The sequence below is a fragment of the Haliotis cracherodii genome, unplaced genomic scaffold (assembly GCF_022045235.1).
Source record: "Haliotis cracherodii isolate W230 unplaced genomic scaffold, xgHalCrac1.p SCAF_12, whole genome shotgun sequence".
NCBI lineage: Eukaryota > Metazoa > Mollusca > Gastropoda > Lepetellida > Haliotidae > Haliotis > Haliotis cracherodii.
The window spans coordinates 19,233,705-19,261,704 of record NW_027266267.1 but is presented as its reverse complement, the minus strand read 5'-3'; the positions used below and the strand labels follow the sequence as shown (position 1 = coordinate 19,261,704).

Genomic DNA, 28,000 nt, shown 5'->3' with positions numbered 1-28,000 from the left:
GGCGACAGTGACGAGATCTTTCCAGAGGGACTGCCTCATCCATAAATGTGTGTGATATACCCAGGCAGGATAAAGCGTCAGGGAGGCGGAGGGCAAGTGAGGATGCACACACTATCGTTCACCACTCAATAAGTGAGTACTAGCATGTTACAACCATCATCAACGGCAAAGGCCCATACTTTAAATGGTTACTGCATATATACGTATTTACCACTTTTAACATGTTCATTACGTCGCTGTATAAAAAACCAACAACTTCGTCTGACCCTTTTTACACACAAGCCAATTCTTTGTCGACCATCTAAACATTGGGGATATGATAACGTTAGCGTTATATACATTCTTTTAGTCCGCACTGGGCGAATGTATTCTTAGAGTCTGGCAAGAGCGGTTTAAATGTCCACTGTTTACACTTGAGCCGTTCAGCTAACGCCCTCGTTTGCTTCTTGTATTCTTGTGTGTGTGATGAAGGAATATTTCTGTATACGTCATTGAATTGTGTATACAATGCATGCATACTTGTATATGTGATGCATGCATTCTTGTGCATACGATATATCTGTATATACGATATCTGAATAATTGTGTTGCAACGCATGCATACTTGTATATGTGATGCATGCATGCTTGTGCCTACGATATATAATTTATATGCATACGATATCTGAATAATTGTGTATACAATGCATACATACTTGTGTATGTGATAAATCCATGCTTGTGTATACGATCTATGCATACGATATTTGAATAAGTGTTTATACAACGCATGCATACTCTATATGTGATATATGCATGTTTGTGTATACGCTATATGTATACTTATACATACGATATATACATCTTTGTGCATACGATCTGTGCAAACGTGTTTGAATGGTATATGTATAATTTGGTTTACAATATACACTTATTTGTGAGTATATGAATAAGCTTACATATGGATACACGCACTTCTGATTTCTACACTTTAAGCCTTATATTCAGAGAGTCTGTCATGGTGACATACTGTTTACATGTACCGTGTACCGGGCGCGACCTCCTCTCAGTTGCAACAGGGTCATGTATGATCTGCCCAGATCGTGTATTCCTAATGATGTGAAGTGTGAGTTAGCATTTCTTGACTGAGTTCATCATTAAGGCACGCTTATGTATATCACAGTTCGGGGGCATGGGGGTCCAGTTGTCTTAGACGCCACAATTCACTGTGCAGAGTTCCAATATAAGTTCACCCTGAGTCGCATGTTTCTAGGTTGGACAGTGCCATATATATACCCGTGCTCCAGGGTTTCACTGAAGTAGTTAACGTCCAAGACCTGATTCATGATCACTTGTGGGTTTTTCTCCTACATTTAGCAGACACGCTGTGATAAAACTACAATGTTGTTCAAGATTCAGATGGTGGCGGCGAGGTAGCCTTGTTGTTAAAATATTAGCTCCACGCTCCGAAAGCCCGTGTTCGACATAGGTACAATATATAAATCCCATTTCCTGGGAACCCCCGACGGGAGATTGCAAGAATAGTGTTAAAGGAGCGGAGCTCACTAGTTCAAAGTAACGATACTATTAGTTCAAGGTGATTATAACATTAGTTGAAGGTGAATATAATTTATATCTTAAATTATAACTAAATCCAGTTGATGATATGATAGTTCCAGGTGATGATGTGTTTAAGTCGCGTGATGATGTGTTTAGGTCGCGTAATGATGTGTTTAGGTCCCGTGATGATGTGATTGTACCAGGTGATGATGTGATTGTACCAGGTGATGATGTGATTAGGTTGAGGCGATGATGTGACTGAACCAGGTGATGATGTGTTTAGGTCGCGTGATGATGTGTTTAGGTCGCATGATAATGTGATTGTACCAGGTGATGATATGATTGTACCAGATGATGATGTGATTGTACCAGGTGATGATGTTATTAGATTCAGGTGATGATGTGACTGTACCAGGTGATGATGTGATAAGGTCCAGGCGATGATGTGATTAGTTCCAGGTGATGATATGATGTGATATGATATGGTACTACTTCGGTGACTTGATAATAGATGTAGGAACCCTAGCATATCGTGACCAGACACAGTATCTGACATCCGTCCTTACACTCGAGCAATATTTAAAGCTTTCTTCGCACATTTACCTTCTGTTTCGGTATTTTCGTATGTTCTATACATACATACATCATTCATAGTTTAGTTCACACGTCGTTAAGGTAATTCTGGGGGCAGGGCTTGACGTGGCGAGAGTAGTTTCCCACTTCATGTTTCCGCGAGCGCTCCCCTTTGTCTTCCTCGTTGGATGTCCGATGATCAAGGTCATCTGTGTTCCGCCTTGCCTCGAACAGAGGCTCTTGTAGTATCTGTTGTGGGACAAGCTAGTCACGTACATATGACTATGACAAGTATGTCAACAATGACGTCACGTAGATATAAGTCCAGCATCATGTTAACAATGACGTCACATAGATATGTGCACAACATCATGTTAACAATGACGTCACATAGATATGTGCACAACATCATGTTAACAATGACGTCACGTAGGATATGCAGTATATTATCCCAGATATAGTATGACACCTCGGATATGCAGTTTTATTATTCAAGATATGGTATGACACCTCGGATATGCAGTATAATATCCCAGATATAGTATAACACCTCGGATATGCAGTTTAATATTCAAGATTTGGTATGACACCTCGGATATGCAGAATAATATCCCAGATATAGTATGACACCTCAGATATGCAGTTTTGATATTGAAGATATGGTATGACACCTCAGATATGCAGTATAATATCCCAGATATAGTATGACACCTCGGAAATGCAATATAATATCCCAGATATAGTATGAAACCTAGGATATGCAGTATAATATCCCAGATATAGTATGACACCTAGGATATGCAGTATAATATCCCAGATAAAGTATGATACCTCGGATATGCAGTTTTGATATTCAAGATATGGTATGACACCTCGGATATGCAGTATAATATCCCAGATATAGTATTACACATAGGATATGCAGTATAATATCCCAGATATAGTATGACACCTCAGATATGCAATATAATATCCCAGATATAGTATGACACCTCGGATATGCAGTATGATATCCCAAATGTGGGTAGGTTATTAATACAAATAACCAACTGTAAACAAGCATCTACACATTATATGTCCCTTGTTAAATTGATATTTAAAGTCCATCGCAACTCCCCGGGCAATAGATAGATTTCAATTGATTCCGTAACATTTGAATGGCTAACCAAACAATATGTTGGCGTGTTAATGTTTCCATACACCGAAAGCAATTAGGCCACGCCCCCTACTACTGTTTCCTGATTGGCTAAAAGTAGAATGAGTTGAGTTTGTGTTGCAATGTTGGGCTTAAGGATGTCACTGATGTCGTGATGTCCCATGTGTGTGTTAATGATTAAATAAGTTGTATGTAGAGTTATTATTTTTGAATTATTTAAATATTTATTATCATATTTACTTCAATGTGGTTTTGCGTTAATAGAGGTCCAAATGTAAAACACACGTGTGCAGGCTACGTGTAAATACAGTGTTCACACCGTCTGTTGAACATTGTATTTACACGAAGCCTGCACACTTGTGTTTTACGTTTAGACCTCATCATCATCATCATCATCATCATCATCATCATCATCATCATGAACATTATCATCATCATCATCATCATCATCGTCAGGAACATTATCATCATCATCATCATCATCATCATCATCAACATCATTCATGTAAGTAATCGGGACCTATACATCGTAACCAGTCTCCCACGAACCAGATTCCATTGAGCGTAAAAGGTACAATAGCGGTAAAGGTTATACGAATAGATCGCTGAAAACAGGTGTTCGCGGAAAAGATAAGCACGTCCTGCCCTTCCGGTAGCACCCTCCACTGACACATTTTGCATGAAAAGGTGTGTTCACTGCCTGATACTGTTTCCTTATTTACTCATTCATTTTCAATTGCTGACAAACACCCAACGAACAGAATGTATGTTTGTGTGTTCAATACTACCCATGTAAACACAAGATAATGTCGATACTGCAACGTCCATGGCATGTTATGTCGTCTTTTTGTTCTGGAGGAGAGGAAGTATTAGGTAGCTCTAGCTGATAACGAGCTGTATCTTGATGGAGCTTTAACTCCAGAACGAGGCCATGCGTCACATGGCATGATGATGATGGTGTTGTTGTTGATGATGATGATAATGATGATGATGATGATGATGACGATGACGATGACGACGACGATGGTGATGGTGATGGTGATGGTGATGATGTTGTTGATGATGATGATGATGACGATGACGACGACGACGATGACGATGACGACGGCGATGACGACGGTGATGACGACGACGACGACGACGACAACGACGATGATGATGATGAGGAACGTGCTGTGATCAAGTACTTGCAGAAGGGCTTAACACCAAAGCCATCCATGAAGATATGGGTTCAACACTAGGGAAGGATCAAGTACTTGCAGAAGGGCTTAACACCAAAGCCATCCATGAAGATATGGGTTCAACACTAGGGAAGGATGCCCCTTCCTATGCCACGTAGTGTAGTGGGCTTCAGAGTTTAAGCGTTGCAGGGAGAGCCTTGGAGACGAGGTTCGTCCTGGAATGATCCAGGGAAATCATGATAATGGTGATGGCATTTCATTAAGCATTTCAGCAGGAAAGGGCAGATTTCATTATCACAGAAACTGTGACAATGATTAGCGTATAAGCTCGTTGGCTCCTGATATCTCATCAAAAACGCTCTCGGCACAACATGTCTAGCTCTGTTTGAAGATGACCCAGAAAGGTTCTTACAACGATTTGTGACGATGTAGGACACCTGGATTCACTATGTCTAGCCTGTGTCCAAACAATAATCAAAACAATGGAAGCATTTGACATCACCACCAATTAAAGAAGTCAAAAAAGGAAGTCAACTGGAAGGTTATGGCCTCCGTGTTCTGGGATGCCGAGATCTTCCAAAAGGACACACATGAAACAGAGCATCGATGGTACCTGTATGCTGCACGTTTAAGGCATCGAAAGGATGAAATCAATCCTAAGAGGGGTAGGAAGCTGAGAAACGTGCTCTTCCGTCTGAACAATGCACCAGTGCACAAATCTACAAGTGTGGCGTCTATCTCCTTCAGCACCGACCTTATTCTCCTGATTTGGATCTGTCAGACTTCAACTATTCCCCAACGTGAAGAAAACAATCCATTTCGACTCGAACGATTACGTTGTTGCAGCTGTGGACAGCGTTTTGGGCAGTCAAGACGGTGATGATGATGATGATGATGATGATGATGATGATGATGGCGATGACTACGACGGTGGTGATGATAATGATGATGGTGATGATGAGGTTCGTAGGGGCGCTGGGGTAGCCTAGTGGTTAAAGCGTTCACTCGTCACGCCGAAGACCGGGTTCGATTCCCGACAGGGGTACAATGTGTGAAACCCATTTCTGGTTTCCACCGCCGTGATATTGCTGGAATATTGTCAAAAGCGGCGTAAAACCATACTCACTCACGCACTTACTTTGTGAGGTTCTCAACATATCTATCACCCCTCGTAATTTTTGTTTTTTTAAGTACACGTGTAGCGCCCCACTCAGACTGCTCAAGCACACTGGTCACAACGTGACCCCTGTCCCTCGTCTCGCCCGCTGCGCACGTTGATGGGATGTTCAATGCCATTATACAAACAATCTGCCCAGCGGAGCAATTCAAACACTCTGCCCAGCGGAGCAATTCAAAAACTTGTGGGTCAATCTGGAGCCCAAATAATATAAGACTATCAGAACTCTCCTTCCTATAAGTGTAAGGCGTGTCAGTACGTGGGAGAGTGAACTAGGTTGAGATAGAGTTGATGCTAAGTTTGACATTATCATTAGCTGTACAAAAGAGAGGTAGTTGACGGTTCGGTGGCCACAATCAAGATAAAAAGCTTGTATGAAGCATTGGAATGTGTTTTGCACAATAGACGCCGTTTTCGTAGTCTGTCTTACAGACCCTGATACAAATACTTATCAAATTCAGCCCATGCAAGTCTATAATGTTTGGCAAGTCTAGATCACTGCAGTATCAGGCTGAAAATGAAGAGAGTCACTGGGCTCCTTTTTATTATATTTTTATTAAGATAACTGAACAACTGTTTTTTTATGTAAGATGTGTTCATTTCAGAGACTAGATGTTAGTCTACCGTTTTCGCTCCAGGGCCACAAGTAAGCGTGTGTTTATTTAGAGACAACAATATCACATAACACATTACTTGAGGTATTCCTGTGTCCGGTGTGTACCTTTTCTAAGATAGAAGAGAAATATTATCAATAGGGGTGTCACGATAAATCGAAATATCGATATATTACTATTGGTAAGCACTTAAAATCACTAAATCGATTGTTAAATCAGTTTCCGATCAATAGTATCGATTTCAGTTAGGAATATCGATAGTTTTGATTGTAATTACCATATCAATAAAATACATGCAGTGCTATTCAAATTTGTTTTTCTTTTGATCATGAGTGGTAGTAATTTACTCATGGTAATGTGGAAGTTTCTTTTTCTGAAATTATTAGGGTAAAGATAAAACAAATCAATCATATCTCAAACTTTACTTTTTATTTGTTGTTATGGTTATCACATTCAAAGGAAACTTCAGTTCCAAGGTTTAATTCAACTCCAAAATCCATCTAAAATGATACACTGAAAACTATCGATATTTATCGCAATCGTTGCTTGCAATATCATTAGTTATTGCAATAGTTTCTTTCAATATCAATAGTTATCGCAATAGTGATTTCCAGACCAATAGTCACCCCTAATTATCATCATGAAAGCTCAAGGTATACGAACCAGTACATACACTCAATTCTTAGTTATTCGGGGCGGTGGGGTAGTCTAGTGGTTAAAGCGTTCGCTCGTCAGGCCGAAGACCCTGGTTCGATTTCCGACATGGGTACAATGTGTGAAGCCCGTTTCTGGTGTCCCCCGCTGTGGTTTTGCGGGATTTATTGCTAAAAGCGGCGTAAAACCCTACTCTCTCATGTTTATTCCACAACTATACCGCATCCGTGGTCTATTGGAAAAAGCGCCTGTCTCCGCTTTGAGGGGATAACACAGGGACTGTTCCACTCGGAGTCAGCATGCTATATCTGAGTGGGCCGGGAAATCCATGTTAAACTGCAAAATGATATTTAAGTGAGATAAAACTATAAAACCGGTTTACGTTGAGACTTGTACCAGCCACCACACACACACACTTGCATGCACGTCGCTATATAAGTGCAATAATCTTGAACGCGACGTTAAACCCCATGTACTCCACCCCGTATCTCTACTCATATATGGGGGCACGGGTGGCCCAGTCGTCCAAGGTGCCGCGATGCGCTGTCCCTTGGGCACGCCAGAAACCTATGATTGTGGGTTCGAATCCCGGCTCGCTCCGATTATGTTTCTAGGTTTGTCAGCACCATACTCGTGCTCGTGGTTTCACCGAAGTGGTGAACGTCCGAGACCTGCATCACTTCCGGCTTTCCTCCCACATTAAGCTGACACGCCGTGATATAACTGGAATACTGTTAAAAGCGGCGTTAATCCAACTCACTCACTCTACTCATATATTAACCCATCGCTACTCCCAGCAGCAGCAGCATGTAGAACGCTGTCTGTGATGAGTCAAACAGTTGTGAGGGATGAGGAGAACGAAACGCCCTGCTTGGCGGATGTTAAAATGAGATGGATGACACGCGCTTCAATTTAACCTATCTATACATCAGCTTGTGTCTTACACAATTATGTGTATATTGTGTTTATAAATGTGTCAAAATATTGTAACGAGGACGCACATGTAGACGCAGTCGTGAAGCAGTCAAAGTGTCAAATTTCTGATCTTACATATATAGTTCCCCCCTGTGGGTGTAAGCTTGTCATCGCGTGACACACTCTCCGCGTTGATTCACCGACAATATTCCATCTCCTCTCTCCCCTCTTCTCTGCGATCCTCTCTCTCCTCCTCTCTCCTCTCTTCTCTCCATCTACTCTCCCCTGATCTCTCTCCTTTCTGTCTCTCCTCTCTCTCCGCTCCTTTCTACCCACCCCTCTCTCTTCCATCCTCTCACTACTTCATCTTCCCCTCTTCTCCCCTCCCTCTCCCCACCTATCTCCCTTTATCCTCTCTCCCCTCCTCTCTCTACTTCCTCTCTACCTCCTCTCTCTCCTCCTCTCCCTCCCCTCTGTCCCTCCTCCTCTCCCTCCTCTCCCTCCTCCTCTCCCTCCTCTCTCTCCCCCTCTCTCTCCTCCTCTCCCTCCCTCCTCTCCCTCTTCTCACTCCTCCTCTCTTTCCTCCTCTCCCTCCCCTCTCTCCCTCCTCCTCTCCCTCCTCCTCTCCCTCCTCTCCCTCCTCCTCTCCCTCCTCCTCTCCCTCCTCTCTCTCCCCCTCTCTCTCCTCCTCTCCCTCCCTCCTCTCCCTCCTCTCCCTCCCTCCTCTCCCTCTTCTCCCTCCCCTCTCTCCCTCCTCCTCTCCCTCCTCCTCTCCCTCCTCTCTCTCCTCCTCTCTCTCCTCCTCTCCCTCCCTCCTCTCCCTCTTCTCACTCCTCCTCTCTTTCCTCCTCTCCCTCCCCTCTCTCCTCCTCTCCCTCCCTCCTCTCCCTCTTCTCACTCCTCCTCTCCCTCCCCTCTCTCCTCCTCTCCCTCCCTCCTCTCCCTCTTCTCACTCCTCCTCTCTCTCCTCCTCTCCCTCCTCTCTCCCTCCTCTCTCCCTCCTCCTCTCTCTCCCTCCTCTCTCTCCCTCCTCTCTCTTCTCCTCTCCCTCCTCCTCTCCCTCCTCTCTCTCCCTCCTCTCTCTTCTCCTCTCCCTTCTCCTCTCCCTCCTATCTCTTCTCCTCTCCCTCCTCCTCTCCTTCCTCTCTCTCTTCCTCTCCCTCCACTCTCTCCTATCCCTCCTCTCTCTCCTCCTCTGCCTCCTCTCTCTCCTCCTCTCCCTCACCTCCCCACTATCCCACCTCCTACCTCTCCACTCCCTCCAGTATAAAATCAATACTTTGTAGAGCTGTTTTTTATTTGCCCTGTATTAAACAGCCAACCTGAGTGCATTGTATGGAAAACAGGTTATACACACATACCGGGATTTGAGGCTGGAGAAGGCTTTATCTCGATATGAGTCAACCCTCTTTTGAGCGTCACTGAGAAACCTAAGGGCACAGAATAGAAGGTCTCGCTTGAGAATGCTATTTACGCCTCCTGAGTCGGCTATATTTACAACCCCCCCCAAAAACCCCCCCCCCCAAAAAAAACAACAACAAAAAAACCACCGAAAAACACACCAAAAAAACCAAAACCAAAACAACAAAAAACAAACAAAACCAAAAAACAAAAAAAAACAAAAAAAACCCCACCCGACTTGATATAACTAATCTCGAGTCTTGACAAGGCAAACTACTGATTGATAGCATGAGAAACGATCAATGAGAACAATGAAGACAACGCATACATTACATTATACGTCACACCGGATGTCAAATCCCTTGGTTATTTCTCTCAGAATCGTTCTAGAAAAGGTTTTGGGGAAGAGTGGGGGAGTTGGGACTCATTTTTTCTGACCACCACCCACCCTCCCTCCCTTCTCCCCCTTCGGAACAGGTAGGGAGAATTCTTTTTTTCTCAAGTACACGACGTGAGTTTCTCGCCTTCATCAGCTGGTGCCTTGTCTGACGCTCTCATTGAAAATCACTGTGGAATAATAAAGGGCGTCCATGTCCTTGAATACCACCATGCCATTACTGTATTTAGACAACATGCTATGAGATAAGTCCCTGCGTGATTGTGTGTAAGCTCTCGTCTAATTATTTCATACCATCAACATGCATGCCCACTACACAAAGTGTATGCATAAAAACACTACCCTTTTGAATGTGTTATCGATCTTGCGATCTAATTCCGATCACTCATGGATACGAGCATCTTCCCGAGGCAAGAGAGTTAACTGACTTTAAAAGTCCAGTTTCCACCTTTGCCGAACTGGTCCAGAATCCCTGGGCTCGATCGTAGCGCCACCAGTGGTTATTACGAGTTATGTCTGAGCCTCTCCTATGGACCAATCAGATTCTATCACTTGCACTTGTTTCAAACAAAATGGCGGCGCCCAGTCAGGACGATCTGATCGATAATCAAGATCTATGTTCTGATAAAACGGGTCTTACATCGCGAAGTGCATCAAATCACGCGAGCACCTTGATTAAAAGCATGAAAAGATTTGGAAAATATCTGTTGACAACGAGTTAGCGGTGCACATGCTTTGCAAATCCTGCAGTCGACCGAAATCTGTATGACACTTTACGAACCGGATTTCGATTTTGGTGCGCGATTTTGATTGGACTATGCATAGACTCGTTAGTCCAGCCAAAATGTAACTCCATCATACCAGCCTAGTTCGGCAAGGGTGGAAACTGGACTTTTATGGTCAGTTAACTCGTTTGCCTCGGGAAGATGGGATACGAGGGATGAAATCCGTATCACCGCGGTCCACAGAGCGAGACAGAATACTGCCCGATTGTGATCACTTGTCGCAACCTGGATGCGTCACGTACATCTTTGAGTTTGGATTGGACATCTGCTGCAGAATTATTATTTTGTCCACAGGAACACAATGTACAAGGTTGTTTTTATTTTCAATATGTCTAAGGGGTGGTGTGGTAGCCTTATGGTTAAAGTGTTCGCTAGCTACGCCAGAGACATGTGCTCGATTCTCTTTATGGGTACAAGGTACAACATTTCTGGTGTCCCCCAGGATATTGTTAAAAGCGGCGTAAAAACATACTCATTCCTTCCAAATGCCTAAGGGATAGTGGGTTAGCCTGGTGGTTAAAGCGCTCGCCCGTCACGCCGAAGACCCGGGTTCGATTCCCGACATGGGTACAAGGTACACCATTTCTCTTGTCCCCCAGAATATTGCTGGAATATTGAAAAAAGCGGCGTAAAAACATACTCATTCATTGCAAATGCCTAAGGGACGGTGGGGTAGCCTAGTGGTTAAAGTGTTCGCTTGCCACGCTGTAGACCTGTGCTCGATTCCCCGACATGGGTACAAGGTACACCATTTCTGTTTTCCCCCAGAATATTGCTTGAATATTGCAAAAAAAACGGCGTAAAAACATACTCATTCATATCCACATGCCTAAATTGAAACCTCCGGACTTTTGCCGACACCACGATAAAGCTCTTAATAATGTACTGCGTATGTTTCGAACATATCTATCTACCATTCATGCTCTGTATGTAAAGAGGCATTGATGGGCTCGGTGGCATGGGTAAGGTAAATGGATGGAATTAAACTGTCCAGTGAATATAAACTGGAATGCATTGAATAGTCTTCAAGCTTGAGTGAAGACTTTGGTGGCACCGTGGGTACAAGCATGGCTGTGACAGACAAGAACGGCTATGTTACTAAACATTCGATCCTGTAGGAGGACTCGCTTCGGTGTTTAATTCAGAATGAATGGGCGCATTGTCAGGTACTCGTACAGATGGAGTGCAACTCGTGTCAGCGAACCAGCGGACCATGCAAACAACTCGTGAGGTCCACGCAAAGGCCACTGTATCTCAGCATTGACCATTGAGTCCCTACATAGAACACTGGGTCCCATCATGGAACACTGGGTCTCCTCATAGAACACTGTATCTCTGCTTAGATCACCGGGTCCCTGCATAGAACACACTTGGTCCCTGCATAGAACACTGGGTCTCCCAATAGACACTGTATCTCTGCTCAGATCACCGGGTCCCTGCGAAGAACACACCAGGTCCCTGCATAGAACTCACTGGGTCCCTGCATAGAACTCTAGGTCCCTACATAGAACACACTTGGTCCCGGCATAGAACACTGGGTCCCTGCATAGAACACTGGGTCCCTGCATTGAGCACTGGGTCCCTGCATACAACACTGGGTCCCTGCATACAACACTGGTTCCCTGCGTACAACACTGGGTCCCTGCATACAACACTGGGTCCCTGCGTACAACACTGGGTCCCTGCATACAACACTGGGTCCCTGCATACAACACTGGGTCCCTGCATAGAACACTGGGTCCCTGCATAGAACTCACTGGGTCCCTGCATAGAACTCACTGGGTCCCTGCATAGAACTCTAGGTCCCTACATAGAACACACTTGGTCCCGGCATAGAACACTGGGTCCCTGCATAGAACACTGGGTCCCTGCATTGAGCACTGGGTCCCTGCATACAACACTGGGTCCCTGCATACAACACTGGGTCCCTGCGTACAACACTGGGTCCCAGCATACAACACTGGGTCCCTGCATACAACACTGGGTCCCTTCATAGAACACTGGGTCCCTGCATAGAACACTGGGTCCCTGCATAAAACACTGGGTCACTGTATAGAGCACTGGGTCACTGTATAGAACACTGGGTCACTGTGTAGAACACTGGGTCCCTGCATTGAGCACTTGGTCCCGGCATACAACACTGGGTCCCTGCATAAATACTGGGTCCCTGCATAGAACACTGGGTCCCTGCATACAACACTGGGTCCCTGCATACAACACTGGGTCACTGTATAGAACACTGGGTCACTGCCTAGAACACTGGGTCCCTGCATAAAACACTGGGTCCCTGCATACAACACTGGGTCCCCGTATAATACACTGGCTCCCCATAGAACACTGGGTCCCTGCACCGACCACTGGTTCCCTGCACAGACCAACGGGTCCCTGCATAGAACACTGGGTCCCTGCATAAAACACCGGGTCACTGTATAAAACACGGGATCACTGTATAGAACACTGGGTCCCTGCATTGAGCACTTGGTCCCGCATACATCACTGGGTCCCTGCATAAAACACTGGGTCCCGGCATAGAACACTGGGTCCCTGCATAGAACACTGGGTTCCCCATAGAACACTGGGTCCCGGCATAGGACACTAGGTCCCAGCATAGTACACTTGGTTTCGCCACTGAATGGAATGTCCCACAAGGAACATAGACGTTACCGTATGCCGCCAACTTCACTGTCCAACATTCCCTGGTCCAATCCCAGATTCTGCCCTGATTGTACCCTGATTGTCCCCAGATTCTCCCCTGATTGTCCCCAGATTGTCCCCTGATTGTCCCCAGATTCGCCCCTTATTCTCCCCAGATTGTCCCCTGATTCTCTCCTGATTGTCCCCAGATTCTCCCCAGATTCTCCCCTGATTCTCCCCAGATTCTCTCCAGATTCTCTCCTGATTCTCCCCAGATTCTCCCCTGATTGTCCCCTGATTCTCCCCAGATTCTCCCCTGATTCTCTCCTGATTCTCTCCTGATTCTCCCCTGATTCTCCCCAGATTCTCCCCTGATTCTCTCCTGATTCTCTCCTGATTCTCCCCTGATTCTCCCCAGATTCTCTCCTGATTCTCCCCAGATTCTCCCCTGATTCTCCCCTGATTCTCCCCTGATTCTCTCCTGATTCTCCCCTGATTCTCCCCAGATTCTCCCCTGATTCTCCCCTGATTCTCTCCTGATTCTCCTCAGATTCTCCTCAGATTCTCCCCTGATTCTCCCCTGATTTTCCCCTGATTCTCTCCTGATTCTCCTCAGATTCTCCCCAGATTCTCCCCGGATTCTCCCCTGATTCTCCCCTGATTCTCCCCTGATTCTCTCCTGATTCTCCCCTGATTCTCCCCTGATTCTCTCCTGATTCTCTCCTGATTCTCTCCTGATTCTCTCCTGATTCTCCCCTGATTCTCTCCTGATTCTCCCCAGATTCTCTCCAGATTCTCTCCTGATTCTCGCCAGATTCTCTCCTGATTCTCCCCTGATTCTCCCCTGATTCTCTCCTGATTCTCTCCTGATTCTCCCCTGATTCTCTCCTGATTCTCTCCTGATTCTCCCCTGATTCTCCCCAGATTCTCTCCAGATTCTCTCCTGATTCTCTCCTGATTCTCCCTGATTCTCTCCTGATTCTCCCCAGATTCTCTCCAGATTCTCTCCTGATTCTCCCCAGATTCTCTCCTGATTCTCCCCTGATTCTCCCCTGATTCTCTCCTGATTCTCTCCTGATTCTCCCCTGATTCTCTCCTGATTCTCTCCTGATTCTCCCCTGATTCTCCCCAGATTCTCCCCTTATTCTCTCCTGATTCTCCCCAGATTCTCCCCTGATTCTCCCCTGATTCTCTCCTGATTCTCCCCTGATTCTCTCCTGATTCTCTCCTGATTCTCCCCTGATTGTCCCCTGATTCTCTCCTGATTCTCTCCTGATTCTCCCCTGATTGTCCCCTGATTCTCCCCTGATTGTCCCCTTATTCTCCCCAGATTCTCTCCAGATTCTCCCTGATTCTCCCCTGATTCTCTCCTGATTCTCTCCTGATTTTCCCCTGATTCTCTCCTGATTTTCCCCTGATTCTCTCCTGATTCTCCCCTTATTCACTCCCGATACTCCCCTGATTCTCCCCAGATTCTCCCCAGATTCTCCCCAGACTTTCCCAGATTCTCTCCTGATTCTCCCCAGATTCTCTCCTGATTCTCTCCAGATTCTCCCCTGATTCTCCCCAGATTTTGCCACAGATTCTCTCCTAATTCTCCTCAGATTCTCCCCAGATTCTCTCCTGATTCTCCCCTTATTCTCTCCTGATTCTCCCCAGATTCTCCCCTGATTCTCCCCAGATTCTCCCCAGATTCTCCCCAGATTTTCCCCAGATTCTTTCCTGATTCTCCCCAATTCTCCCCAGATTCTCCCCTTATTCTCTCCTGATTCTCCCCTTATTCTCTCCTGATTCTCCCCTGATTCTCCCAGATTCTCCCCAGATTCTCCCATGGCTGGGGCGGTGGGGCAGCCTCGTGTTTAAAGCATTTGCTCGTCCGGCTTAAGACCCGGGTTCGATGCCCCACATGGGTACAATGCGCGAACACCATGTCGGGTGTTCCCAGCCGTAATAGTGCTGGACTATTGCTAAAAGCGGCGTAAAACCATACTCAATCACTCGCTCGCTCACTCAATTTAACTGAAAGTGTGGCACTCAAACCAGGCTCCTTCACGTCTTTTCAGGAGAAACATACTGCTCCTCTCGTGCCATCCACCCCACAACTAGCGTGGGCTGTTATACAACATCCACCCACCCACCCACACACCCCCCACCCCCAATCAGTGTCAGCGTCTCGCCGTGTCCTTGACACACACCTGTACAAGACGAACCCTCTACTGAGGACTGATCTCAAGGCTACAGTATGTTGTATGTATACAACAATGGATGTTTGCAATGAATAGTGTGTGGGATGTGTCACTCGGGGCCGTGGTATTAACAAAGACCAGCTTGCTGAACCAGCTAGACGAGATTATTGACAAGGATGATGACGCGACTGAAACGATACGCATATATTTGCATTTAAGTATTCAATTATAAGCAACACCTAAAAGACCCCTCTTGGGTTGCACACAGCACTTTCACCCTTTTCGGAATACACTAAATGGTCCGGCCAGGCCCGTGTGCGAGATACGCTACAGTCGGAAAGCGCACGTTAAATCTTCTATATCAGTCAGTCAGTCAGAGATGTTCATAGAAACCATCCCAATTAAAGACGCAAGTGCATTTTCTGGCATGATCAAAGGGGCTTTGAAATACTTTACAGTCGGCTCCAGAATACGGGGGTGGGCCTGAGTTAATGTGCAACACATGAGACGAGCGCAATGTGTTATTCTATGTAATACCTTTATACTTCTTTTGGGGAAATGTAGAAAAGTGTGGGTTTACTGATCTTAGATAGAGGCAGCATGACTTTTTGCAGGAATGACGTCACATAAATTGTCATGACGTCATGAACAGTCGATCAGATCATCTTCTTGGAATATGAACCTTCACAAAGTGAGGGCTAAACTGTATGAACGTCGGAGCTTGCTGTGTTAAAGATTAAAGGGTCTAAATGATCAGACAGAACGCTTCTTTATGTATTCGTGCTAGGGGTTATCCCCGGAATATGGAATTAGTCCGTCAGTGTTTACGTCATTTCAAGAGCACGGTCTTGTGGAAAACGTATGAACGTCAAATTAAGTCGTTCATACACAAATGAACGTCAATTTCGTGGTTTATATACTGACCTCTCGTCCAATGGAAAAGTTGTATATCTTGTTAACTTTCAAATTCAAAAAAATATATCATTCTGTATAGGCGAACATCTGTACTTGTAGCGTCTAGTTCTAACGTCATCCTCCATTGGGGCGTTAGGGTAGCCTAGGGGTTAAAGCGATCGCTCGTCACGCCGAAGATCCGGGTTCGATTCCCGACATGGGTACAATGTTTGAAGCCCATTTCGGTGTCCCCCGCCGTGATATTGCTGGAATAGTGCTATAAGCGGCGTAAAACCAAACTCACTCACTCACTCACTCATCCTCCATTTTTTGTTTCAGGATAATGCAGGATGAAGTCAAGTCATGTGGCGTTTGCCGTCATCATCAGCGTTGGCACCGTCGCACTCATCGTGTTCGACGACATCCTCGAAACGCCCTTGGAAAGGCCAAGGACGAAAATGCGGACAATTCCAATGGAGTTCTCGTTTTGACGATTCGCCGCTCAAGTGTAAATACCTCTTCCGTAATAATGACATAGAGATCGAGCGGGCCAGGGTTCGGATGTTAAAGGAAACCCGGATCGGACCAAGTATTGATCATGACGCCTACTCCATCATGACACAGAACTGTGCGGATTTTAAACAGTACCGGAAGTACATCATGAACGTCACTCCGGAAGAAGAAGAGTTCCCTATAGCCTACAGTGTGTTGATGTACAGGGACGTGGAACAGTTTGAGCGTCTGTTGCGAGCGGTATACCGACCTCATAACCACTACTGCGTGCACGTTGACAGCAAAGCCTCCACAGCGATGAGGAGGGCAGTTAGCAACATCGCCAACTGCTTTCCGAACATGTTTCTCTCGTCGAGGTCGGTGGACGTGCGGTGGGGCGAGTTCTCGGTGCTGGAACCGGAACTCGTGTGCATCCGGGACCTGCTGAAACACGGCCGGAAGTGGAAGTACTTCATCAACCTGACTGGGCAGGAGTTCCCGTTGAAGACGAACTACCAGCTGGTGAAGATACTCAAAGCATATAATGGAGCTAATGATGTTTCCGCCACAGTCTCGAGGTAGGTCATGTGATACGTGGCTGCATGAGTGAGTGAGTGAATGAGTGAGTGGGTTTAGGTGAGTGAGTTGGTTGGTAGGTTGGTTTGTTGTTTAACGCCGCACTCAGCCATATTCCAGCTTATGAGGGCGGTCGGTACATAATCGAGTCTGGACCAGACAATCCAGTGATTAATATCATGAGCATCGATCCACGCAATTGGGATCGATGACATGCATCAACCAAGTCAGCGAGCCTGACCACCCGATCCCGTTAGTGGCCTTTTACGACAAGCGTAGTCACCTTTTACGGCAAGCATGGGTTGCTGATGACCTATTCTACCCCGGAATCTTCACGGGTCGAGTGAGTGAGTGAGTGAGTGAGGACGAGATGCTCAGTAGCTGGATCTTGCTGTGGCATCATTTCATCGCATCATAATCTGTACAGTTATAACATCTCGTGTTCAGACCAGCATTCACTCTGGTAATCAAACATTGCTTTGAGCAGTATTACCGCTATATCACAGGATGTCAGCTTGATGTGGTCGCACAGCCTGAAGAGAGGCAGGTCCTTTTGACATTTACCACATCCATGGGTATGATTCTGACAAACCAAGGATCATAATCTCGGCAAATCTGAGAATAGAACCCACGATAAGCTTATCCTGGCAATGCTAAGAGAAGCAACTCTGCTTACCAAATATGGTTACCCCCGTCCTAGCCCAGTTGGGGGTGGTGAGTGGGTGGGTGGTTATGTGAGTGAGTGAGTGAGTGAGTGAGTGAGGACGAGATACTTCGGAGCTGGATCCTGCATCATTTCATCGCGTCAGCAGATATTTACCGACGTATCCACCGTTCAAAACCATCCATATATTTAAAGAAGGGCAAGTACGAGTGTTACGTTTATATGATATGCAAACTTTTGTCTATGATTGAATATGACAAGTTGTATGTTTTTGTTGATAAAATACTTCAAACTAGATACCCGGTGAAGATGGAACTGGTATAATTGACAAAAGTAGTTAGATGTCCCCCGACAGACCACTAGTAGTAGTAGAATCTCATTAAAATCAGATCTTAGTTCTCGATATCGAAAACGACCTTTAATCCGACCAATCAATGCGTCGCTTACCAGATCGTGAAAGTGACACTCGGATTGTGTTTTCTAATCATGCAACCTCGAAAACGTTAACACGGGGTTAACGCGGGGTATTCCGAACGACAGTTACGGCCCGTACGACTGATCCCGTAAAAATTATCTCTCGCTTCCGTGGGATAAACATTTGAACGGAGGAGGCATTGCACAGTACGTAAGAAACACTGTCATACAACCGCAACCATATGTTAGACATTCCGGAATGTTCGTTTATTGTTTTCAAAATTTTAATCGAGAACTGTGTCAACATATTTTTCAAGCGTAGTCTGAAAGGGAAGTCGCCAGGTCGAAACGAGTGCCGTAAAGCTCGAGAAAGCTGCTTTCTAATTGGCTTCTTGTTAGTCATTTCAGTTGTCGGTCAAAGTTCGCGAAAGGTCGCTCTGACGTGACCCGTAATGATATGTCTTAAGATCTTTGTTAAACGGCTGCGAGAACTTAGATATGATTTTGATGAGATTGTGTTAGCAGTTAAATGACATAAAAGTACTACTTGAGATAAACGGGGTGTTCTAAGGTTTACAGAGGCTGAACGAAAAGTACTGTGCCCTTACGCGTCCGAACGTCTACTGGAAGTGTTTTAACGTGTCAGACTGACTGACTGACTGATATAGAAGATTTAACGTGCGCTTTCCGACTACAGCGTATTTCGCACACGGGCCTGGCCGGACCATTTAGTGTATTCCGAGAAGGGTGAAAGTGGTGTGTGCAATCCAAGAGGGGGCTTTTAGGGGTTGCTTATATTGATTTTTTGAAATTTTTAAATTTGGAATAAATGCCGAGGTGGGTGGAGGAGGGAACTAAGGGAGCCGGGTAAGGTGGGTGTTTGTATGTTTATTGGATTTTGGATTGGTAGATTAATTGATTTTTAGATGCGTTTAATTAGGTCTGTTTTGATTAGGAATACGCCTAGGGCCTTGAAGTTTTCTAGTTTATTTTGAGGGTTTAGTATTTCATCTAGAGTAGGAACCTTATTTAGATTGAGGGTGACGTGTCAGAGCGTTTGATCGAGCTATATACGTGTCCGTACGTGTCTAAGTGTCCGATGAAGGTGTTGACGGGTCAGAATGAGCTATATTGGTGTTCTACAATGTCAGTACTGCGAGGACTTCAGATGTGTGAAGACAGTCATGACCAATCTGTGCACCTGACACGGAATCACCTGTAGTTGTCAGTTACGGGATACGAGTCATCTCATGACGACGTGGCACGAATCGCATCCCTTGCAGTATAATGAACATGTTTTGTTTGTTTCTTTTGTTTATTTGTTGTTTAATGCCTCACTCAGCAATATTCCAGCTATATGCCGGCCGTCTGTAAATAATGAGTGAGTGAGTATGGTTTTACGCCGCCTTTAGCAATATTCCAGTAATATCACGGCGGGGCGGGGGGGGGGGGGGGGGGGGGGGGGGGGCGCACCAGAAATGGGCTTCACACATTGTACTCTTGTCGGGAATCGAACCCTGGTCTTTGGCGTGACGAGCGAACGCTTTAACCACTCGGCTCCCACCCGACCGCTCCCGGTCTGTAAATAATCGAGTCTGGATCAGACAATCCAGTGATTGATATCACAACCTGCCTTGATTAAAAAGTGGGGTTGCTATCTTCAAGGCCAATGACTCTGTCAATATGACAGCAATGTGTTCTAAGTACACTTTTCTTCAGGAACCTGCAGACGCTCATCGTCAATGTCATGTACCGCGTAACCTTCGGAGAAACCGGTTTGATGACTGCCATTCACATAAATGCCCTCGTTATAACAGAGTAAGCTTGTCGAACCTCTCACAGTCATTTTTTCCGCCTACAACATACTATATTTGGATCCGAAAAAGTGTGTGTGTGTTAGTGTGTGTGTGTGTGGTGGCTGTTGGTGGGGTATGTGTGTGTGTGTGTGTGTGTGTGTGTGGGGGGGGGCACCTATGCAAATATGCAAATAATCGTTGATGGTACCAGTAACTAGCAATGCCGTCAGACATGTCACGTACTGTAAACACGCGTCTCCTGTCAATGCAGTCAAAGCACTCGGTACTGGGTACTCACGTTTTGCATGACGCAGATTTTCCGACTTCACAGATGCGCCAAAGAACTATCACATAAAATATAGAGTTTAGCTGCCTGTGGTTATCTTGTGATGGTGCACTTCGCTTCAGAACTATCCTATAAATGTTCGCGTCAGTCCAGTACAGTCATTTCTGACCACGACGTATATTGATCTTATAATCATATGATACATCCTCGCAAAATCTGACCCAGTTCGACGATTTAATTTGAACTTTAATTAGTTTATTAATTATAACATTTACTTTACCTCTTTACCAAACTTTAGTACTTCAAACAAAATATGAGAGCAGAAAAATAAATGTCAAATAAGTGACTCCCTCTGACGATCCCTGGTACTAGAGACTGTTCTGCTACTGGATCTCATCACTTCGACACACGGGGCTTCTATCCAGTGTTGGAAATATGCGCCTTTCCCAGGGCCGGTGGCAGATAGATCTCGTGTCGGGCTCGTAGTTTCAAATTTGTGTGGGTGCTTATGGTCTGCGTTGTAAACCTCTCGATGTATTTGTCACAATAAGCTGCCTTTTTTATAAATCAGGACGTAAAGAGTTTAGTCGGGACCCGCAGCTTCTACGTCTGTGGGTCTTTAAGGAGCGGTCGGGTGGCCTAGTGGTTAAAGCGTTCGAAGACCCGGGTTCTATTCCCCACATTGGAACAATGTGTGAAGCCCATTTCTGGTGTCCCCCGCCGTGATATTGCTGGAATATTGTTAAAAGCGACGTAAAACCATACTCACTCGCTCACTGTGGGTCCTGATGGCAGCCTGGCAATTTATTTTATTTTTAAAACTGCTTAGCCGTGTGAGGGTCCATGAACGTACAACAATACAATGGTAACCCGTGTATCGACATGGCCACGGTGTGAGAAGTCTTCACCTGTTGGTAAGACCATTATAACGGGCTGGTCGTACAGTTGATAGTTGATAAAACCGGATATATTTTATTAAATCGTGTGCGAAAGTATATGTCTTACTTGCAGGTGTTCGATACACAAGGTGTCTGGGCACTACCCCCTGTGTCCGCTACCACGGTGTCTTGGGAGGGTGGGTGGTCATATCCCTACCATACAGGAATAGCTGTCAGTTATAAAGTGTGATACATCATTCCATCCAATGTGTTAAAAAGGCCACGCCCACTAAAATTTTGAGACAAAGTATTTCGCTCAAGGGCACCTGTTCATCAATCATAATTATTACTGTCGCCGATTTCTTGTACAATGCGTCAATCATAACCTCCATCATCATCAACGTCGTTGCCGTCGTTTTTATTGACATCGCCTTTAAGATGTCGTTGTATAAAGTGAAAATCATCATCATCATCACTTCCATCATCAACGTCGTTGCCGTCGTTTTCTATTGACACCGCCTTTAAGATGTCGTTGTATAAAGTGAAAATCATCATCATCATCATTATCATCATCATCATCGTTGTAGTCGCCGTCCACATTGTCAAATTCATCATCCATATTCTCCTTGTCAACGTTATACAGATTTGTTTTGATAAAGCGTAAAAATGCCGTTCTGGTTTCCAGGGTTTTTGAGAATGCATATCGCTGGTGGATAGCCGGCCCCCCTCCTCTCGACATCCGACCGGTGAAGGGCGCCGTGCACATCATCGCCAACCGCCACTTCGTGGACTACGCCGTTCACCACCCGGTGGCTCAGGACCTGCTGCATTGGGTGAAGAAGACCAAGGTGCCCGATGAGACGTTCTTCGCCACCCTCAACCACAACCCACAGCTCCGGATCCCTGGGTCATATCAGGGTAGGTAGAGGTACTCTGCTGGCAATTTGACCAAAGACTGACTGACTGAGTATGGTTTTACGCCGCTTTTAGCAATATTCCAGCAATATCACAGCGGGGGACACCAGAAATGGGCTTCACACATTGTACCCATGTCGGGAATCGAACCCGGGTCTTCGGCGTGACGAGCGAACGCTTTAACCACAAGGCTACCCGACCGCCCCATTTGACCAAAGAATGCACTCTTACACTTAAACACGCCTTTGTAGATCTTAGACGTTTGCCACCTTGGTGCAGACCCGTAAAGATCCGGGTTTTAACTGGTCTTCAGCAGCCCACTAACGGGATCGGGTGGTCAGGCTCTCTGACTTGGTTGATGCATGTCATGGTATCCCAATTGCGTGGATCGATGCTCATGATGTCAACCCACGTATTGTCTTGTCCGAACTCGATTATTTACAGACCGTCGTCATAAAGCTGGAACATTGCTGAGTGCGGTTTTAAACAGCAAATAAACAAACCTTTTTTGCAGCCGATGAGCACGTGAATGACCCTTGGATTCGACTAAGGGGACGCAACTCTGCTCAGCTAACTGCGGTTCCTTTGACGACTCTATTCTAAGCCATGAATGTATCACTATATACTGAATTCTTACAGTTACATCCAGGCACTTGATATATTCGTACATTTGATACAATGACAGTGCACTAAACCGCTGATGTTTCATGGGTTAGACACATACGTCACCACGCGCAACCTGCAAGAAGACTCGCCCCCCTATCGATGAATGTTATGTGCGAAAATACGACAAACCAATCAGAATGCGCGTATGACTTCAAGTTCTTCGTCAAAGAATCTCTCAGGAATAATTTTTATTTTTACATATGTCTTGCATATAAAAATATACCCAAGACACAGTTAAATGTGTTCAATCATTCTGTATAATTCCGCATGTCCCGATGTGCTTTAAATTGCATCTGAAATATATATAATATATGGGGAAATATATGTGAACCATTACGCAACGAGTTGACAATTGTTTTAGGTATGCCCGTTTGCGCTAGGACGGAACTCAGTCGCAAAAATGGCCATGAGAGGGGCACGAGTCGCTATTCGGCTTGTCCCGGAATAACACGAGTTGGTCACGAATTGGGATAGACACAGTATAATTTGAAATTGCATACGAATTACCTCCCTTGCAGGCGAGCCGGAGACCGACCCGATAACGAAGCCGTTCCTGGCGCGGTATAAGGTGTGGGACAAGGGGCTGTTCTTCTTCCTTGACGACTGTCAGGGCAAGTACGTCCACCACATCTGCATCTTCGGCGTAGGGGACCTGCACCGCTTCGTGCAAAGGAAGCACCTGTTCGCCAACAAGTTCCAGTTGGACTTTGAGCCAGTGGTGTTGGATTGTATGGAGGAATGGTACTTCAACATGACGCGCGACGAGAGTCTCGGGATGCTGGACTTTGATGACCGTTACTATAGAAACCTAGGGTTTGTGAAGAACCAGGTGCCCGTGTCTCCGTCAAGCTACAGAGCTGTGCTGTAGCTGCTGAGGCGTCGTCGTGTCCATCCTGTAGTCGGAGTAGTGTTGATGAATACAGACAAAGAGCTACAGATAAGCAGCGTATTTACGTAAAATCCCCCCCCCCCAAAAAAAAAAAAAAAAAAAAAAAAAAATTTTCAAAACCCAATTACGTTCAATTAAGTTGCGTACAGAAACGCATGCATTAAACGAAAAGTCCAAATGTATTAAAACAGCATGCGTAAATACCCAGTGAAGCTTTCAGCATGCAGACAAAGGAGTTAATATCCGAAACACAATCACGAGCTAATTTACTTTCAGAGTCAAGCCTATATATATTGACAAGTTCTATACATCTAATTGGATTGGATCGAGTAGTCAGGACCCGCGTCTTGGTTGAGAGCTCATGCTATCAACCATTGGTTTGTCTGACCCAAACTCGATTATTTACATACCAGCTGGAATATTCCTGACTGCGGCGGTAAACAGCTGACTCTTTTCTCGCTTATACAATGTGCAATATATGATATATGTCCGCATGACGTCACTCCCGTCGTTTCGCCAATGCAGTATTTCGCCATAGTGGTAGTGTATGAAATGGGACGTTCTTCCTTATTACAATGACAGCGGATATTCCCAACCATGGTTATTGCTATGTCGTTTTGACAAGTCCCGTTGAACCCACATCAACGTTATTTTTTTTAAATGAGGCAATAATTTCATTTTGATGCTTCGAGTCCTAATTATTTGGTTTATGGATTTTTGTTCTCAAACCACGAGGGCGGTGGTTGACAAATCGTAATTTTTCAAAATAAATGTATTATAAATGTAACGTAGTACTGTTATCGGGACTGGTGGTCCTTGCTTTCATATTACGACCTCGCTGAGAGTAGTAAATTGTTCTGTTGTACCGAAATTCATTTATAAAGTGTTTAATTTCACCTTTTTGAAAGAAACAATAACGAATCTTCAGTTGCGACACGAAGACGCCATGTTGTTGTCAAGCAGACGAAGTCAATGTCTTCAGTGTCGACTGTATTTAGGTGACATGCGTGCAGTGAACTCTGCGGACGGATATTTCAGCAGAACGTTTCTATGCGTGTTTATATATATATGTATATGCAAAGTGTAGGTGAAACATGCAATTATATTTAACGATGGTGAATGCATGTGAAGTACTGTGTTGTGATTGGAAAGGCTGTGTGTACTGTTACCTTGACAACGGTGGAGGCCAATCGGTGAGACCTAGCGTAAATAGGCAGCTGTAGTTTGATTGGCTGTGCGTTGAAGCACCAATATGTTTCTGAAACGGATTTGTTTTAAATAATAATTTGACTATTCCTATTCTGATAGGAAAGAATCTGACTACTTTCAATATTGTGTAAGCCCGTAAAACCTAACGGTACCATTCTGATTTGGAATCACCTGGGATTAACTACCATATGGATTAACTACCATCTGGATTAACTACCATCCGGATTAACTACCATCTGGATTAACTACAATCCGGATTAACTACCATCCGGATTAACTACCATCTGGATTAACTACAATCCGGATTAACTACCATCTGGATTAACTACCATCCGGATTAACTACCATCTGGATTAACTATCATCCGGATTAACTACCATCTGGATTAACTACCATCTGGATTAACTACCATCCGGATTAACGAACCATGGAATGGGATCTTTCCTGATTAACTGGGCTACACTGTATGCAGTGCCAACACGTAGGACATTTACCTATCACTCTGGCTTACGTGGCCCATGAAGCCGTTTGAAAATGACTTGTTGTGTCATCTGTTAATGTCTTTACGAAGCCGCCAGTTTTTTTTAAACAAACTGAAGAGTTGTTGTTTTGAGTCTTTGATTCAATACTACCAAAGCGAACAGTCAATGTTATACTCTATGGCCAGTAAGATTGCTGTAACACCATCACATATAACATATACGCCTTGTATCTATTTGATACTGATGTTATAAGATATGCCCTGTATCTGTTAGATATTGATGTTATAACAGATATGCATGTCCGTATCTATTGGAATAATCATGCAATATTTGGATAAAATTGTCTTTGTTATAATCATCAATCTTGACCAATTATTTGAAGTTCAATGTCTAGATCTGTGTAGGAGATGCAAGTTTCGCTGTACTCATTCTTATCAAAACCAATGTTGAACATTATATAAACAGAATAAGTTGTTATGTATCAATAGTTAGCCACGTGTAGAAAAAGACCAAATATTTTCAAGTGTTTTAGTATGGGGGCTGTGATTTTCACCTTCAGTAAAGTGCCCGTATCATGAATAACAGAGCTGTTTTTTTAAACTACAGTTGAATTTGTCCATGTTTACATTATTAGTAATAAAGAACTATTCGAAATTGTATTCTTGTTTCAACTTCAGCCTTTGTACGTGGTCAGAATAGCATGATTGCCCAGTCAGTGGGTGGTGACAATATGAAACCTGGCAGACTGTGTGTAGTGTCAACAGAGGCGTGTTCCGTTGTTTGCCTGCACCAGATTCGCTATTGTACAGACTGTTGTGACACGGCAGAGTACAGCAGACAGCAGTTGAACCAACAGACTCATTTTGCTTCTGATGAAGCGGCTTCGGATTTCAAATAAGATCGGATCGGATCGGATCGGTGCAGGACACACGGACATATTGCACACATCAAGCATGGTCAACATTGCAAGCACGCACGCACGCACGCACGCACGCACGCACGCACGCACGCACACACCCGAATATATATAGGATGCCACATACGCCAGGGAGGTAACTTAAAGCCACAAAACCCTTTCCTTAGTCATTAGAAATCTTTGCTGAAAGCAGAGTCGATAAGACGATTTCGACTATATCATATGAGCACGTGTTCATGAATCGCATGCAGAGGCGACCCGGGAAGACCCGGGGTAGAATAGGCCTTCAGCAACCCATGCTTGCCGTAAAAGGCGACTATGCTTGTCGTAAAAGGCGACCAACGGGATCGGGTGGTCAGGCTCGCTGACTTGGTTGATGCATGTCATCGATCCCGATTGCGTGGATCGATGCTCATGATGTCAATCACTGGATTGGCTGGTCACGACTCGATTATTTACAGACCGCCGTCATATAGCTGGAATATTGCTGAGTGCGGCGTTAAACAACAAACAACCATGCAGGGGCAAGTCAGTTGTTCTCCTGAAACAACATGGGAACATATGGTACATGTCAAAAGAGGGAACTGCATCGGACACATTTTTGTCTCTGACATTAGAATCAATGTAATTGTAAGACCAATAATTTATTATGAACATTTACTCTTTATAAAACACATCATATGCCATATAATCAGCTTCATCAGAGAAACGCTACATAAAATTCAAGACTTACGTTAAAATACCTACATTTTTTAGTCATATGTAATGTCGAGAGAATTATTGTACAATTTCATACAGCATTAATATAGTCATATTGATCTATAGCGTATTGTATCGGTACGGCTCTGCAACGTAGGCGAGGGCTTCGCATTATGCTCAGGTCGATCAATCTGTTCGAAATTTGTCAGGTTTTGATATTATTTCTAATAATGAAGATGTACCATATGAAGGAAACAGTTATATTCTTAAAACTTTGTCATGGTTGCTGACGAACTAATTCCCATAAAAAAACCTGGTCATTTAGAAATAAGCTGACGTGAAACATTTTCATGACCTCATCAAACCAAAACCATTTCAGTCACCGACATCACATTGTCAGTGAACAGACACCGCATTGTTAGTTAATAGACACTACATTGTCAGTGAACAGACACCGCATTGTTAGTGAGGACACCACATTGTCAGTGAATAGACACCACATTTTCAGTGAACAGACACCGCATTGTTAGTGAGGACACCACATTGTCAGTGAATAGACACCGCATTGTTAGTGAGGACACACATTGTCAGTGAATAGACACCACATTGTTAGTGAGGACACCACATTGTCAGTGAATAGACACCGCATTGTTAGTTAATAGACACCACATTGTCAGTGAATAGACACCACATTGTTAGTGGGGACACCACATTGTCAGTGAATAGACACCACATTGCCAGTGAACAGACACCGCATTGTTAGCGAGGACACCACATTGTCAGTGAATAGACACCACATTGTCAGTGAATAGACACCACATTGTCAGTGAACAGACACCGCATTGTTAGTTAATAGACACCACATTGTTAGTAAATAGACACAACATTGTCAGTGAATAGACCCCACATTGCCAGTGAATAGACACCACATTGTCAGTGAATAGACACCACACTGACAGTGAATAGACACCCAATTGACAGTGAATAGACACCATATTGTCATTGAATAGAC

At 44.7% G+C, this 28,000-nt stretch overlaps 1 protein-coding gene and 1 pseudogene across 1 annotated transcript; one reads left to right on the top strand and one right to left on the bottom strand.

The window, feature by feature from the left end:
- The first annotated feature begins 1 nt into the window (after position 1).
- LOC139458225 (beta-1,3-galactosyl-O-glycosyl-glycoprotein beta-1,6-N-acetylglucosaminyltransferase-like) lies at positions 2–26,009 on the top strand (annotated as a pseudogene).
- LOC139457147 (fibrinogen alpha-1 chain-like) lies at positions 13,190–14,858 on the bottom strand. Its single transcript, XM_071238575.1, has 2 exons — positions 13,838–14,858; positions 13,190–13,749 (listed from the first exon to the last, which is right to left on the bottom strand). The coding sequence occupies exons 1-2, from the start codon at positions 14,856–14,858 to the stop codon at positions 13,190–13,192; spliced, it is 1,581 nt and encodes a 526-aa protein (XP_071094676.1).
- Positions 26,010–28,000: the final 1,991 nt, after the last annotated feature.

Coding starts and splice junctions, on each gene's coding strand:
- LOC139457147 (XM_071238575.1), bottom strand. CDS start 14,858: ATGGGAGAATCTGGGGAGAATCTGGGAGAATCAGGGGAGAATCAGGAG. Junction 13,750..13,837: donor GAGAATCAGGAGAGAATCTG/GCGAGAATCAGG, acceptor GGAGAGAATCAG/GAGAGAATCAGGAGAGAATC.